This window comes from Candoia aspera, chromosome 1 (genome assembly GCF_035149785.1).
Source record: "Candoia aspera isolate rCanAsp1 chromosome 1, rCanAsp1.hap2, whole genome shotgun sequence".
Classification (NCBI taxonomy): Eukaryota; Metazoa; Chordata; class Lepidosauria; order Squamata; family Boidae; genus Candoia; species Candoia aspera.
The window spans coordinates 55,321,382-55,335,075 of record NC_086153.1 but is presented as its reverse complement, the minus strand read 5'-3'; the positions used below and the strand labels follow the sequence as shown (position 1 = coordinate 55,335,075).

At 39.5% G+C, this 13,694-nt stretch overlaps 1 protein-coding gene across 1 annotated transcript in view; it reads right to left on the bottom strand.

Moving 5' to 3' along the window:
* Positions 1 to 254: 254 nt before the first annotated feature.
* Positions 255 to 13,694, bottom strand: part of GALNT14 (polypeptide N-acetylgalactosaminyltransferase 14) — a 294,843-nt gene continuing 281,403 nt past the window's right edge. Inside the window, exons 12-15 of the mRNA XM_063304437.1 lie at positions 13,124 to 13,207; positions 11,777 to 11,921; positions 3,570 to 3,689; positions 255 to 2,695 (exon numbers count right to left, since the gene is read on the bottom strand). Of these exons, the coding sequence (XP_063160507.1) occupies positions 2,537 to 2,695; positions 3,570 to 3,689; positions 11,777 to 11,921; positions 13,124 to 13,207 (508 nt within the window). The 3' untranslated portion in view covers positions 255 to 2,536. The remainder of the gene's footprint in view (positions 2,696 to 3,569; positions 3,690 to 11,776; positions 11,922 to 13,123; positions 13,208 to 13,694) is intronic.

Below are 13,694 nucleotides of genomic sequence, written 5' to 3'. Positions count from 1 at the left end.
CTCAGGAAAAGACAGTGCTGCTTTCAGGAGTTGTAGATGAGTGCTACATTCACACCTCCATGCTCTTCGAAGTACCTTTGGGGACTCAAATCTGACATACTGCACAACCCTAGCTTTTATTATTTCCCCCCCTGCTTGGATGGTTTTATTGTGATGGTTTTATTTAAGACTCTCCCTCCCCTTTTCTGGTCTCCTTTTGGAGGATGAACAGTATAGAAGCAAACAAACAAACAAATAAATAAGAGACCATAACCTTCAAATAGCAAAATATTACTTTTATGATTTGAAAATTTTCCCTATTCCAAGGTTCTTAAATCATGAAAGACACATTACAATTATGAACAGCAGGTGGTTTTAGGCTCATCTGAGACCCCAGAGATGGAATAACGAACAGTGTTAATCCACCCTCTCAAACAGAGGTATGAATCACTCACCATACACACAGGCAGGATGTTTTTGTTCAGATTAGAAGGGGCCATGACAGCACTAGCACTGCCTTTTGCAGGCTTCCTTTGCCCAGTGTTTCAGTGCCCCTAAATGCCAGACAGTATTAGCTTCAACATATCTAGAGGGTACCAGGCTGACATCTTTGAGGCAACCTTTGCCTAGAAATATGTACAATAAGCATATAGATGGAGGGATTATTATTGTTATTTGCAGAATTAAATGGTATTTGCTGAGGAGAGCAGTAGTTCAAGTAAGTATTTTGGAATGGTTCCTAAAAACATAAAACAGTTAATGTTCACCTATAGACCTAAGGATGTGGAGATGATTTCCTATGGTCCTTAAAAAATGAACCAATACATTGCAGGGAGCATTCACTGTTCTTTTAAGTATATACCAATTTCTTGTAAGTCTTTAAATTACGTGGCAGACCAGATAGTCACAACTAACCCAACACTTTCCCCATCCTTTCTTTCCCATTTTCCCATCCTGCTTTTTTACAGAGAAATGCAGTTTTCTTTTCTTTTTGCAAGCATGGTACTAATTTTCTGAAATGCCACAAAGCATGAAATTATTCAAGAAGACTCCTAGTTTGCTTTCAGCTACTGTGAGGATTCTGCTGTTTCATTAAGGCCCAGGTTTTGGTTTAATTTGGGGTTCAGCTAAATTTGATGCATGTCCTTACTGCAAATCCATATTCATATCTGGACCACTCCTGACTTCAATGCCATCAGTGACTTCTGCATTGGTACAATTCACTTTTCCCCCTACCCTAAAACAATCTTCTGATCTAAACACCATCCAGTGATCTTTGCTGAAATTCTTGCTGCTCTTATTTAACAACCTCCCCCCACTCAACCCAGAGACAACAAGGTTTTCAGCAGAAAAAAAAAAGATGTGTACCTGCAAGCAACGTGATACTGCCTTCTTCAAGTTTCTGTAATTGAGCTATAGTTAGTTCAAGGGTTCGATCTGAATGGGGTAGTTGAAGAGGGGGAATTCAACAAGAAAACAACAAGATACAGCCAATACTATAAATTGACAACTTGGATCTCTTGTCAAAGCTCAGAGGTTGTCAGAGGAGATCACTATGTCCCCCCCACCCCGGGGACATCTGAGAAAACTGAAGAAAGTGACATGTTACTGTCCATCTACCTTCCACTTTGTGTCCTCCTGGACCTTCTGCATGTCGGTTCTGGGGAAGTGTGAGGATGCAGGGCCAGTTATATGCTGAATCTATGCCCTATGCTGAGTTAAAATGGGGAGTCTTGTCCCCTGCCTTCTCTCCAGGAGACATTCATGATTTCTGAGCCAGGCTCCCTGTATTTCCATTTCTGGAAGAAATCTTGCACAATAGATAGAATAAATATTTCCCTTTTTTCCTTCATACACACATAATCAGATTCAAAGAAAAGTCCAAGATTTCACTCTCCTCTTCCATTTCCCTCCCCCTCTCTCACACACATTAATTTTATTACACTACATAAAGTCTCTATTGCACAAAAAGTATATGGTTCACATTCAAATTCTCATGTGCAATATAGCTTATTTCAAACTTATTTCAGAGATGTGCTCAATTACACTAATTCAAAGTGCAAGATTGGTTGGCCTTTTCTAATCATTCCCACCATGACCATTCATGAGCTCTTACAAGATTTAGCTTCTTTTTTCCACCTTCCTTCCATTAGAATTGCTTTGCTCACTTATTATTTTCCAACTATTTTCAACAACCTTGGTGACAAAGACAATTAAATTCGGCACTTATCAATTTAAGCAAGTTTCCTTCTCAAAAACAAGGTCATATTTTGCTTCAGCTAACAGATGGATGTTACCAAAAGATATTTCCAGATTAAACTGAGGTGTTCTTAACAGTACACACATATGACCCCCAGCCTGGAATAATTACCACTCTGGGTCTCAAAGCCAGCACTTGTGAGCCTTTTTTCAAGCTCAGTACAACTGCATGTTCTTATTCTTTGACATGCTCCACAGGAAAGCAAGCCCATACCAACCCCCAAGCTTGGACAACAGCCTTGCCAGTTCCTGACAAAGGTCCTTCCAGATGAGCTTGATGGTGAGTTGATAGATGTGGTCAGGACATCACCATTTCCCACCGCTGACTCATTGCCGTGCTGTCACAGGGGTTAATGACCACTTCTCTCATGCTCTCACTGGTATCCCCCACCATTTCTGTGTCCAGGCAGTAGCGGGTAGCCATATGCTCAATGTGAGAACCAACTTTATTCCAGCGCTTTTAAAGAAAGAATGGGAAATGTAAGATTAAGATTATATTTAAGAAGCTCTTCCCATCTGTCAGTTCTAGTCCCACCTTAGGCATGGAAGCCAGCTGGGTGACCTTGGGCCAGTCACTCTCTCTCAGCCCAACTTGGTGCAATGTAGACTAGCCTCCTCCTGGTGCATCCCGAGCAACATGGCTTGTCACAGCTAAATAGTCTACACATCTGGCTACTGGACCCCACAAGGATTTCCCAGCAAGAAAAGCAGCATGAACACCAAACTGCTATGCCATACAATTAAAAAAAAAAAAAGTATTGCAATGATCAGGGCAGTATTTTTCTGCAGGAAGAGAAAGATTGCTATCTCTCACTGTGCCATGGGGAAAGTGTTTGAGGGAGCTTTAAGAAAAATGCGGCATGCCAACTGATACCCCCTAACCCATAGGAATTGCCCTGGGAAGAAGTCTGACCATTGGACCAAATAGAGTTCCTTGCTCCTGCTTTATGATACATGATAGCTATCTAACATTGAGTTGTATCAATACAGCTGAATGAACAGGAGGAGCAATTACTTAAGGAAAGCAAGTGGAAACTCAGTAGCCAAACTTCAGGAACATTGTCAAGTGCTCATGGCAATGCTGATTATAATATTTTGTTGTTGTTCAGTCACTTCTTTGTGACCCAATAAATAATAGTTTACTAGGATTGTCTATTGTGTGTATTTTCACAGACACAACTGCCATTAGCACGTGGCATGGTCTTTCCAAATTAGAGCAGCAGAGAAGCTCCAGTAAATAAATACAAACAAACCAAGGAAAGAAAATACCTTACATCAATACTAGTACGCTATCCTGAAGGAGAGTTTAACATCCCTGATCTTGGTCTCACCTGCTTGCCATCCCCTTCTTTGCAAGGCAAAAGCATCACCTGGGAACCTGGAAAGAGGGTATGTATGGACAGGCATAACTGCTGAAAGCGGATTTGCTGGTTATATGTATATGTCCATTCCTGAAACAAAGTAGAATGCATTAAACTGACAGCCTTACTTCTCAACACATTTCTTTCATTTAATTAAAATCCATTAAACCTTACATTTTCTCTCCTATTTGGGGTTCATTTCTTTCCAACTACTGATTTCTCACTTTTGCATAAATCATAAAAAGCACAGTTCTTTTAAAACAGATTCATTTCTTTGAGTCTATTAACATTCCACTATCTTCCATCACCTCAGAGCTTTGGTGGGAAGATACAAAATGTATTGATTTATGCACCACTAGATCTTCACATGGCTATCACGTATGATTCTCTGGGATCTCCTTGGACAACACAGGACTGTAAAAGATCCAGGTATCAATACCCGCATCCTTCTCCTCATCCCCTATCATATATCTTTCAGTAGGACACTGGAATCAGCTAACCCACAAAATAAAATGGAAATAATTAAAAATGGAATAGAAACAGTTAAAATTATTGTGAATGAAATTTAAAATGTCTGGCTGAACAGGAACTTATTTCCTGAAAGTGAAATGAGTATGAAAATGAATCTCTAGGACACAGCACTCCTCCAGGTTCATACTAAAACGAGCTGGTCCTTCAAAGTCAGGCTCTGAGCCAGTTAGGAAGTTAAAACTTAAAATCTACACACTGAAATGTATTCATAAAACTACTGGCAACTGGTAGAGTTATTTTACCCCAGTAATAATGTTTCATGGCATCATGTGTCATAGTTAGTACAATTGAAACTTGCTGGATAACTAGTTTGGGCGTGTTAAGGTTTTCCTTAATATGGTACAGAACACAGACTGTATTTGTTTTTCCACACAAAACTGTTTTATTGTACAAAATTAAACTCCTATCTTATTATACTATCATCCTATTACTATACGTTTACAACTATTCTATTTCTATTCTTATTTAATCTATAAATTTCTATCTCTCTGTTCTATTTCTATGTTCCTATTTCTGTGTTAGCACTATGTTTCCTTAACTATTTCTTCTTTAAATCTTTCTTTCCCCCCAGGTCTTCAGCTCGTGAAGCCAATCTCCAGGTGGTGAGTTCACTCTTCCACAGCCAGTCATTATCTCTCACCCTAATTTACCTTGCTAGATTAATATGAGCTAAAGATTCATCAGCAAAGCCACTGAGCCAACCTAGGCAATCATTTTGGGCTTTAAGTCAATCCAAACTGAGTCTAGAATAAATGTGCATTCTGTGATACTAAGAGGATGCACTACACACCAATCCCCTTTTATTTCTTGTCAGTGCTGCTGAAATGATTTCCAAACAATGAAATGCTGCAAGTTTAGGAACTTACATAACTGCTTCTTCATGTATGCAAGCAATTCAGGAAAAGATTTCCTCATCTCCCATACATGCAACCATTTTTTAAGCCCTGAAATAGGTTGTCGAAACTGGTTGTTGGAATTTTGAAAGGGATTAATATTTTCCTTCTGGATGAATGAACAGGGTTAATAAGGAGGTTTCTAACCTGTGTCTGTTAAGATGACAGTATTAGGAAAAGAGCAAGGATAAAATAAGGACATGGTAGATAAAGTCACTTTCACCCCCCCAACCCCCTTAGCAAGTGACATCCCCGTTGCGTAGATTTCCATATTTGTATCTAGGGTCACCACCTGGTTCACATCTGATTAAATGGCAAGGAAGAGGAAAGGGTGTGATGCCAGGCAAAAACAGCCATACTAAGAGGTGCCAAAGATGATACTTTACATTTATTTTGAGAATTCATTTTGATGCTGAGGAGCACTGACAGGTGTCACCTTGAATGATGTTAGAGCCTTGAAAAATAGTCCCTAGCTTCTGACAGTGTTAATGTAGCTGAAGTTTTGCAGAGAAAATAGTTAGCATGCGAAGTGAGCATGAACCTTCCCACACACCCGCTCCTCCTCCTCTTCCTGTTTTCTCAAAAGCCCTTCACACTGGATTTCAGCACTTTTTTTTTTTTTTAACCAGAAACAGGCTTGCTTTCTGACAAGGTGAAATGCCTTTGCTGCTATACCACGTTCCACTGCAAATATTCTTTCCACCAGACATACAGAAGGGACTTTCAAAGCTTCCTTAACACATCTGGTGAAGCAGTGAGAGAAGAAGATGCAGTGTCAGGGTACTTCTTCATGGAGAGGACACATGCATTGAGCAAGGAATAGGAAGAGGTTAGGGACTGAGACAATCTCTCTGCATCGGCATAGGGTAAGTGAAAAAAATAACCAGTATACATGCAAAAATGCTCTTCTGCTTAGAGAGATGCATTCAATAGCCCTAAGAATCTGAAGATGCCCTTTCATTATCTGGATTATACAATGACTGGAGAAGAAGTATTTAGTCCCTGTTTCGGTTATGTCTCCCAAAGAAACACTATACTTTTAATTGCTAGCCATTCATTTAGATCATGGAGGACAAGCAGTGGTTGCTCATGGCTTCCAATGTGGCCTACTGTGTAAGATAACACCATCGCCCTGGAGATGCTGCCTTTCATAGCACAACAGTGTGCATTCCTGGCAACCCACCAATTAACTGACAGACTGTGGGGAAGTGGGGAAAGATTGGGGGATTTCAGATGGAAATGGAAAAATGGATGCATTTAGGTGGTCCTACTTTTCCAGTTGCATCGCATCAATTCTGATTCATTCAATGGGACCTACTGAAAATCCCTAGCTGCACAATCCTATCATTCCTTCACAAACGTAATATTGATCTTTACAGAGAATATATGGGCATTCAAATGGTCCCCTGTCAAACTAATCGTTGCAAAAATTCTTGCCTGCCATTATCTCTAAATTTTCCTTGGAACATGCACAGCCAGAAGTTCACTGTTTGGAGGGCTGAGAATGAGTGCAGTTTTCTTGGAAAGCACCAGCCATGTGGGAACAACATTTTCTGCCTGCATTCCTTGCCATGGAAACCACACTCTACCCAGCCCTTTCAAGTGATGAGTGATGAGGAGTGCAACTCTTTTGGGGCAGATAATGTGAGGCAATTACCTCTTCTCTTAGGCCTTCTCCATCTAAATTGCACTTCGGAAAGCAACAGGATTGGAAAACCACAACTGTGACAGAAAAGATAGCGTGCTGGAATGAACCTTTCTGGGCACCTTCTTCCCCTTCCAGATAAACTCTGCAACTTTGGCCTTCCAAATAGGTGAAGTTTGATGACAGCGCATGCATGGGGGAGTGTAATGGTGATAGGGTATATGGCATGTAGGAAGGTTTATCTCCCCATACAATCCTCTATGTGCTCACTGAAGCATGCCATACAGATACTTGGCACTGGGGAGGCAGCCAATAGTTCTAGCATCAGGATGAATCTTTCACAGGTTCAAATAAAAAATAACACATTAACTAACTGGGCTGCTGGTGATTCACCCCAGTGACAAGTTATTCAGAGAGGCAGGCTGTGGAATCCAGCAGGGGGAGGGAAGAAGTAGTGGAGGAGGAGGAACAGGAGGAGGAGGAAATAATAATTATTAGAGACTGCAGTCCTGCTGGCCACCTCTCTTTTCTTACAGGAGAATGACAGCTTCTCTCTGACATCATGTAGAATCATTTCACCGCTGCTGCCACCGACGTGCTGAAGTGTATCCAGGCCTAAAAGACTTCTCATTCCTTTTCTAAAGCTTGTCAGGTTTCTTGGAACTGCTAATGATTAATGGGTTTATTAAATGAATCCCAGATTCAGAAATCTGTTCCAAGGAGGTTACTGCAAAGTTTAATATCAGCTGATGCTCTGCTCTAATGGAAAGCCAATGCACCAGCCAAACAGTGACATCTTCATTAGACAAAAGCAGGGCAAAATTATGATCAATTATTTACCCTCTAATGCATTTCTCTGGCAAACTGCTAAATCAATCAACTGCCTTTCACAAATGAGACATAAACAAGGCCAAAGAATGCCAAACAGTGTGCTCAGTCCCAGGAGTCTGCAAACCCATGGAAGAAGAGGGTTGTGGACCAGTTCCTGCAGATGCTAGGAGGCAATTGTTTGCTCAGTGGAAACAATGACTATGAGGAACATGATTGACCCTTGTTCCATGATGTGTGGTGTGGAGCATTTTTTCAAGATGAGAACTGGAGGTAGCCAGAAAAAGAAATTGTTAGGTGACCCAGAGCAAAAGGGGCATATTGTTTCTTCACAAACAATAAATAAGAAACACTCAAACACATAATAAAGCCACTGGTTTAGATGGATCTGAAAGGGCATCAGATCCTGTTTGTCTATTAGGATAGCTGCATGCTTGAGGCAGCAGTAGCACAGCAGCAGAGCTCTCCTGCCTTCACACCCTGTTTTTTTTATTTTACTCAGCAAGCCTTAATTTTTTTATTTTCCTTGTTTTCTCCTCTGCTATTTCCTCAGCTATGTTTCTTACTTTTCTTTACTGTTTTGTTGTAATCACTTAACCCAAAGAATGTTGGATACTCCAGGGATTAGAAAGATGGAGACATAAATATTCTTAGGCATGCACTGAATAGGGCCAATTTCACTAGCCTCTCTCTGGATAGCCACCCCAAATCTGACACTTCCAGATGTGTTGGGACTGCAACTCCCATAATTACTAGCTATTATAGCCTTTGCTGGCTGGGTTTTGTGAGGATAAAGTCTCAACACATCTGGAAAGTGCTAGGTTGGGACTGACTATTCTGGAAGAAACATGGCCATAGTAGAAGAACAGGAAGAAATCATCCAAACAATGTCTACATTTTTCTCTGCTACAATTCACTTCTACTCTCAAAGGCAAGCTGTACTTAAAAACCGTAACCGTCTATCTGTCTCTTTCTTCTCGTTCAGAAAATGTTTCAGGAGATTGCAAGTGACAATACAACGTTTACCCCACCCATGGAAAGTTCTTTACCAGAACTGTTTCTACAGAGTTTTGGAAATGAGCAAAAGTACAAAAATGTCATTTGGACTTCCAAGCAGTACTCTACAGCCTGATGTAAGAGTCTCAGAGCTCCATCCTGAGCTTGCACCGTGGCCTCACTTTTTGAAGTGGGAGCTATGGGGAACAGCAGGCTCTTCAAGGACACAGCTCTTCCCAGAGGGGATTCGGAGAATCTACACACCATATTGTATCACTTGGCATTAGAAAATATTTCCTGCACAGTCATTTTTGTAAAAATTATCTTAAATATTGAACTAGTGGCACTGGAAGCTTCTTGGAGGGGAGTAATGCAAACTTAAAGCTCCCAGTGACTTTAAAAGACAGGAAAGAGCAAGATCCCTGCTGTACAAGCTACCATTATTTATTTATTAGGCTAATGACTGGCTAATGGCCCAAAAGGAAGAAGGGAGGGAAAGACTAAAATGCTGGAGCAGCATGTACAATCCTTTCCTCATGCTCTTGTGAATCCTGGCCAATAACTGAAGCCAGCAAACTAAGTTACACAGTCAGCATTTTAGTCTGAATGACAGCATATAAAAAAAATACTCAGTGGCTTTTTGTTATATGTGAAATTTTCTTTCTCTTGGACAATCAGTAAAATTAGAGCCTAGACACCTTTCCATAAATCAGAAAGATCTTCTTATGGCTCATTGTTTAATGATGGTACTAATGGTAGAAAAGGCGCTAATGTGCAATATTTCTCCCTGTTATTAATTTGATTGAGCATCTGAAACATATTTGCCAATAGAGAGCCTCCAGTTATTTCCAGGCTAATTTTCAAAAATGAGCTAGTAAACTTTTTATACTTAAGATATTGCACTGAGATGAATGGATTTAACTCTTCAGTGACTGCAACAGGTTCACATGGACTACACAGACAAAATACAGGAAGAGAAACTTACTGTCTGTCATGTGATACACGAAGGAATAATTCTTCTCCTGAACTGTTGAAATGTGGAAATGAAAGGCCCTGTACTATGAATAGTTGTGGGCCTTTATTTTTGCTAAAGTTGAAGCACATGTGCAGTATTGTTATATTAAAAAGATAATTTTAGCACGGGGGAAGGCAGAGCATACCTTTGGATGCGGCTGTGGTTGTAAGTGGCACCTAATTGTTAATCTGCTCCAAAGAATACTCTCTGATTGACACTGCATATTTTTGCTTTTACTGATTGGGAGGGGGGGACCAGTAAGCTTCATTAAGCTCCTTTTACTTTAATAGGCAATTTAATATTGAATGAATGCAGAGTATGAACTTAATGTATCACTGCAATTCAGTACATTTTTTAGAACTAGGGAAAAGAGTAAACAGGTCTGAAAGATGAGAGGAAATTATAACTCTCATTTTATTCCTCTCTTATCCATGAAGAAGAATTATGTACTATAATAGCCTGCATTTTAGTACAAATGTTGCTGGGATGAGCTCAGGTTGAGATTTATGCGGCATATAAGAGGGCCAGTGTGAAGTAAGGGATTAAGGTTCTGGGCTCGGACTGGGGAGACTCAGCTTCAAGTCCGTCAACTATGGAAGTTCACAGGGTGGTCAATCAGGCCAACCTACCTCACACGACTGTTGTAGGGGAAAAAGGGAATGTTATGTACTCCGCTTTGAGCTCCTGAAGGAAAAGTAGAATATCAGTCTAACTGAAAAATAATACAGGGTATTTCTATTGGAAGGGCCGATCCCTTACAGCTTTAATTCCTGGGATGCTAAGGATATTCAAGATTGTATGAACCCCAAGCAAAACTGCAAATAGAGATGGTTGATGCAGACATTCTGAAAAGGAACAGATTAGTAAATAATGTCCCTGGCTTCATGGGAAGAGTTATCACAAGGCAATTTCTTTGCACACAGAATGATCTGCAGGTGATAAAGTTACATTCCAGAAAAATACTGGAAACGGAATATTTGTCAGGGATGTGACAGCTTACATACATATCTTGTGGAGGAATCTTTTATACATAAATATTTTATCACGTAACTACCAAGGAGGAAATCAGCTCATGTCAGGTCTTCTAATCTGAACTGAAGAAAAGCAAATGCACTATTCCAAAATGTAATTAAAGCACTGATTATCTAAACATTCTCCACAGTAAACACCTCTCTGCATATAAATAATCAGCATCTCAATGACAAGCTTATAAAGACATGCAAGATTTCTGTGTGCAGGGAGTTTTAGACAAGAGAAGATTTTTAAAAATATACAAGCTTATATTGGCATCTTGAATTATTTCATAGAAAGACATGTACTTCCTATTTTTTTCCATGCATATCTATTTTCCCTAGTCTGGCCCTCTGCAACTGTGTTGGGACATTCTGGCTGGGAGGTTTGGAAGTTGTAGTCCAAACACATCTGGAAAGCAGGTTATTTTTTGCCACTATCAGTAAGACTGGAGAATGTTGGCTTTTGGAAGCCATGTTTATAACTCAATTCTGGAAGCTAGAGTTTATACAAATGGCAACAAATGTGATAAGGTTCAACAGTCAGTGTGATCAGAGTAACACATGGTAACCTCAAATGCTCTTTCAGAGATTTGACAAGAATGGAGGAACTCGATGGCTCTGTGTCCCTAAGAGTCATTCAAGGAGGATACTTCTGTGTAACAAAGGAGACTTGTGTAGTATGCCTTGTTCATCTTGGGTTTGAAATATGTACATTCTCATATATACGATGGAGCACTTCTCTGTGTGTCAAGCCCATGGGACAAACATATTTTTGTTTTGCAGTGTCACTGCTATTTTCATCCCATCACTGCTTAAGTGCTGAAAAAAAATCCATTTTGCTTATCCTATCATTTTGCTGATGTCTCTTCTTTGATACTGTATATTATCACTGGTATTTTAGATATTTTAATGCTACTTTTTCTTGAGTGCCTTTGTACAAAAAGCCACCAGTAGGTTTTGTTAATTGAGCATCCTGTTTTAGTCACCTTTCCAGCCTCAGTTTTATAGTTTACCATCAGCAAATAGACCTTCCACCACCTCGATGGTATTATAGTTCAGATAAGGGCAGCATGTACTTGTAATCCTTTGAATAAAATCCTTATGCTTCCTCCAGCCTGCTATACTTTACAGCAGGGTTTCTCAACCTGGACCACTTAAGATGTGTAGACTTCAATGCTGGCTGGGGAATTCTGGGAGTTGAAGTCTACACATCTTAAAGTGGCCCAGGTTGAGAAACCCTGCTTTAGAGAAATTACCTGTGCTGCTGCTGCTGCACTTTTGCTGGTGATGCAGGGGTTTAAGATCACCATTGGGAACTCCTGTTGTTCACTTTTCTGGGACTCCAGACATCTCTGTCTCTGCCGTATCATTCCTGTCTGGTACAGTGATTCTTCAGGAATTCTAAGAAAAGAGATCAAGCCTAAAGATTAACACAGTATTGAATAATTAATAAGATCCATTCCAAATGAGTAAGATAAATACATCATTGATTTTAAGAAGAAAGACCCAGAATAAGGGCTATCAGTTTTCACCTGTAGCAAACAGCTATACATTGTAGTTGCTGACAATATAAAAGAGCCAATGCACTATAACAGATGATTGCTGAATTTGATCTAGGGAAAATTAACTTCAACTTCCTTTGAAGCGAATATTTGTAGCTCAGGGTTGAACTGTGGAGTCCTTGGTGCTCTCTGAGCCTTGTTGTTTTCTTGCAGACATTTCATTGCCAGACTAGGCACTGAAGAAGTTGCCTAGTCTGGCAATGAAACATCTGCAAGAAAACAACAAGGCTCAGAGAGCACCAAGGACTCCACAGTTCAACTTCCTTTTCAGTTCCTTTTAGTATGGTTAGCCTCAAAAATTGGAATAAAATATTTTAAATAGAAAGTAAGCAAACAGGCACCAACAATTACCATTATGAAACTTCATGGGTGATATTCCATTTACTCTGTTTTTTATTGCATTATACTGTTTACTATCAACATGGTAGCTATAGATGCAATGAGCTCTTTAGAGGAGAGGCAGGATAAAAATGTAATTCTGCTAGAAATAAGAATTTTTCAAAAATGTGGTAACTAATGACTTCCAAATTGGGAAACTTTTAGAAAAGTATTTTGACATATAAAGGGTTAGAATAAAAAAAATGCAAATAGTGATAAGCCTAAAGAATTGATTCAGTGCTGAAATTTCTAAGCCATTATCAGGAACCTTTTTAGTTAAAGATCAGGATAAAATTACTTTAAATAAATAAATGCATAATGATCAATTCTGAAAAAAAAAACGTAATACAGCAGAATTAAGCATGTTTACTTAAAAGGTTAACCATGTCCAATAAAGCTTACTTCTAAGAAATTGTCCATAGTGGGGCAAACTTAAACTCATCCTGCAATGCAGGAATGAGAACATTGCTGTCTTCCAGTTGTTGCTGAACGTCAACTCCCATAATCCCTAGCTAACCTGGCTAGGGTGAGGAGGGGAATTTACATTCAAACATCTGGGGGACACATTCATACCAGCTGAAAAACAAAATAAAGTTTGAAGAATTCCATTCATGTGGCAAGTGACATATGCTAAATATATTTTCTTAAAGAAACTAGTAGTACCTAAGCTCTGGATAGACATTTTCCAAATACCACTTGAATGTGTGACATTTCAAGGTCTTTCTCAGTTCCACTCTGCTCTGAATGCTGTTGAAAAGAGCATATTGGGAAAATACAGTTATGGCAGTGCATCCTGTTACATCTTGGAGTCAAGTTTTAATGGGTCAGAAAAAAAGTTAGATTCCATTATAAACAAATGCAATAGGATAATCTGGAAGCCACTCCCCTCCCTTATTAGTTATTTCTAATGGGATTTACACATTGCGTTGAGCCATTATTTTGTTTTAGGATAAAATGCTGTGTGACCCCAACCATTGTGGTTTCTAACCCCAATTTATGGCTTAGTATTATCCGTGAACCAGGATGTTATGGTTTGCTCAGTAATGCAGTTAAAATAAACCCTGGCATAGTAGAATTAACAAATGCAGCACTGTGTGTCTAATATTAACACATAAGGTAAAGGAAATAATCAACCTTAAAATAATGTTACAATGCAATTAATGTAGTCCTAGAGTCTGTGTCATGAAAGATTGATAAGGCAAAATACAGCACACAAGGTCTTTCTTGTATGTCA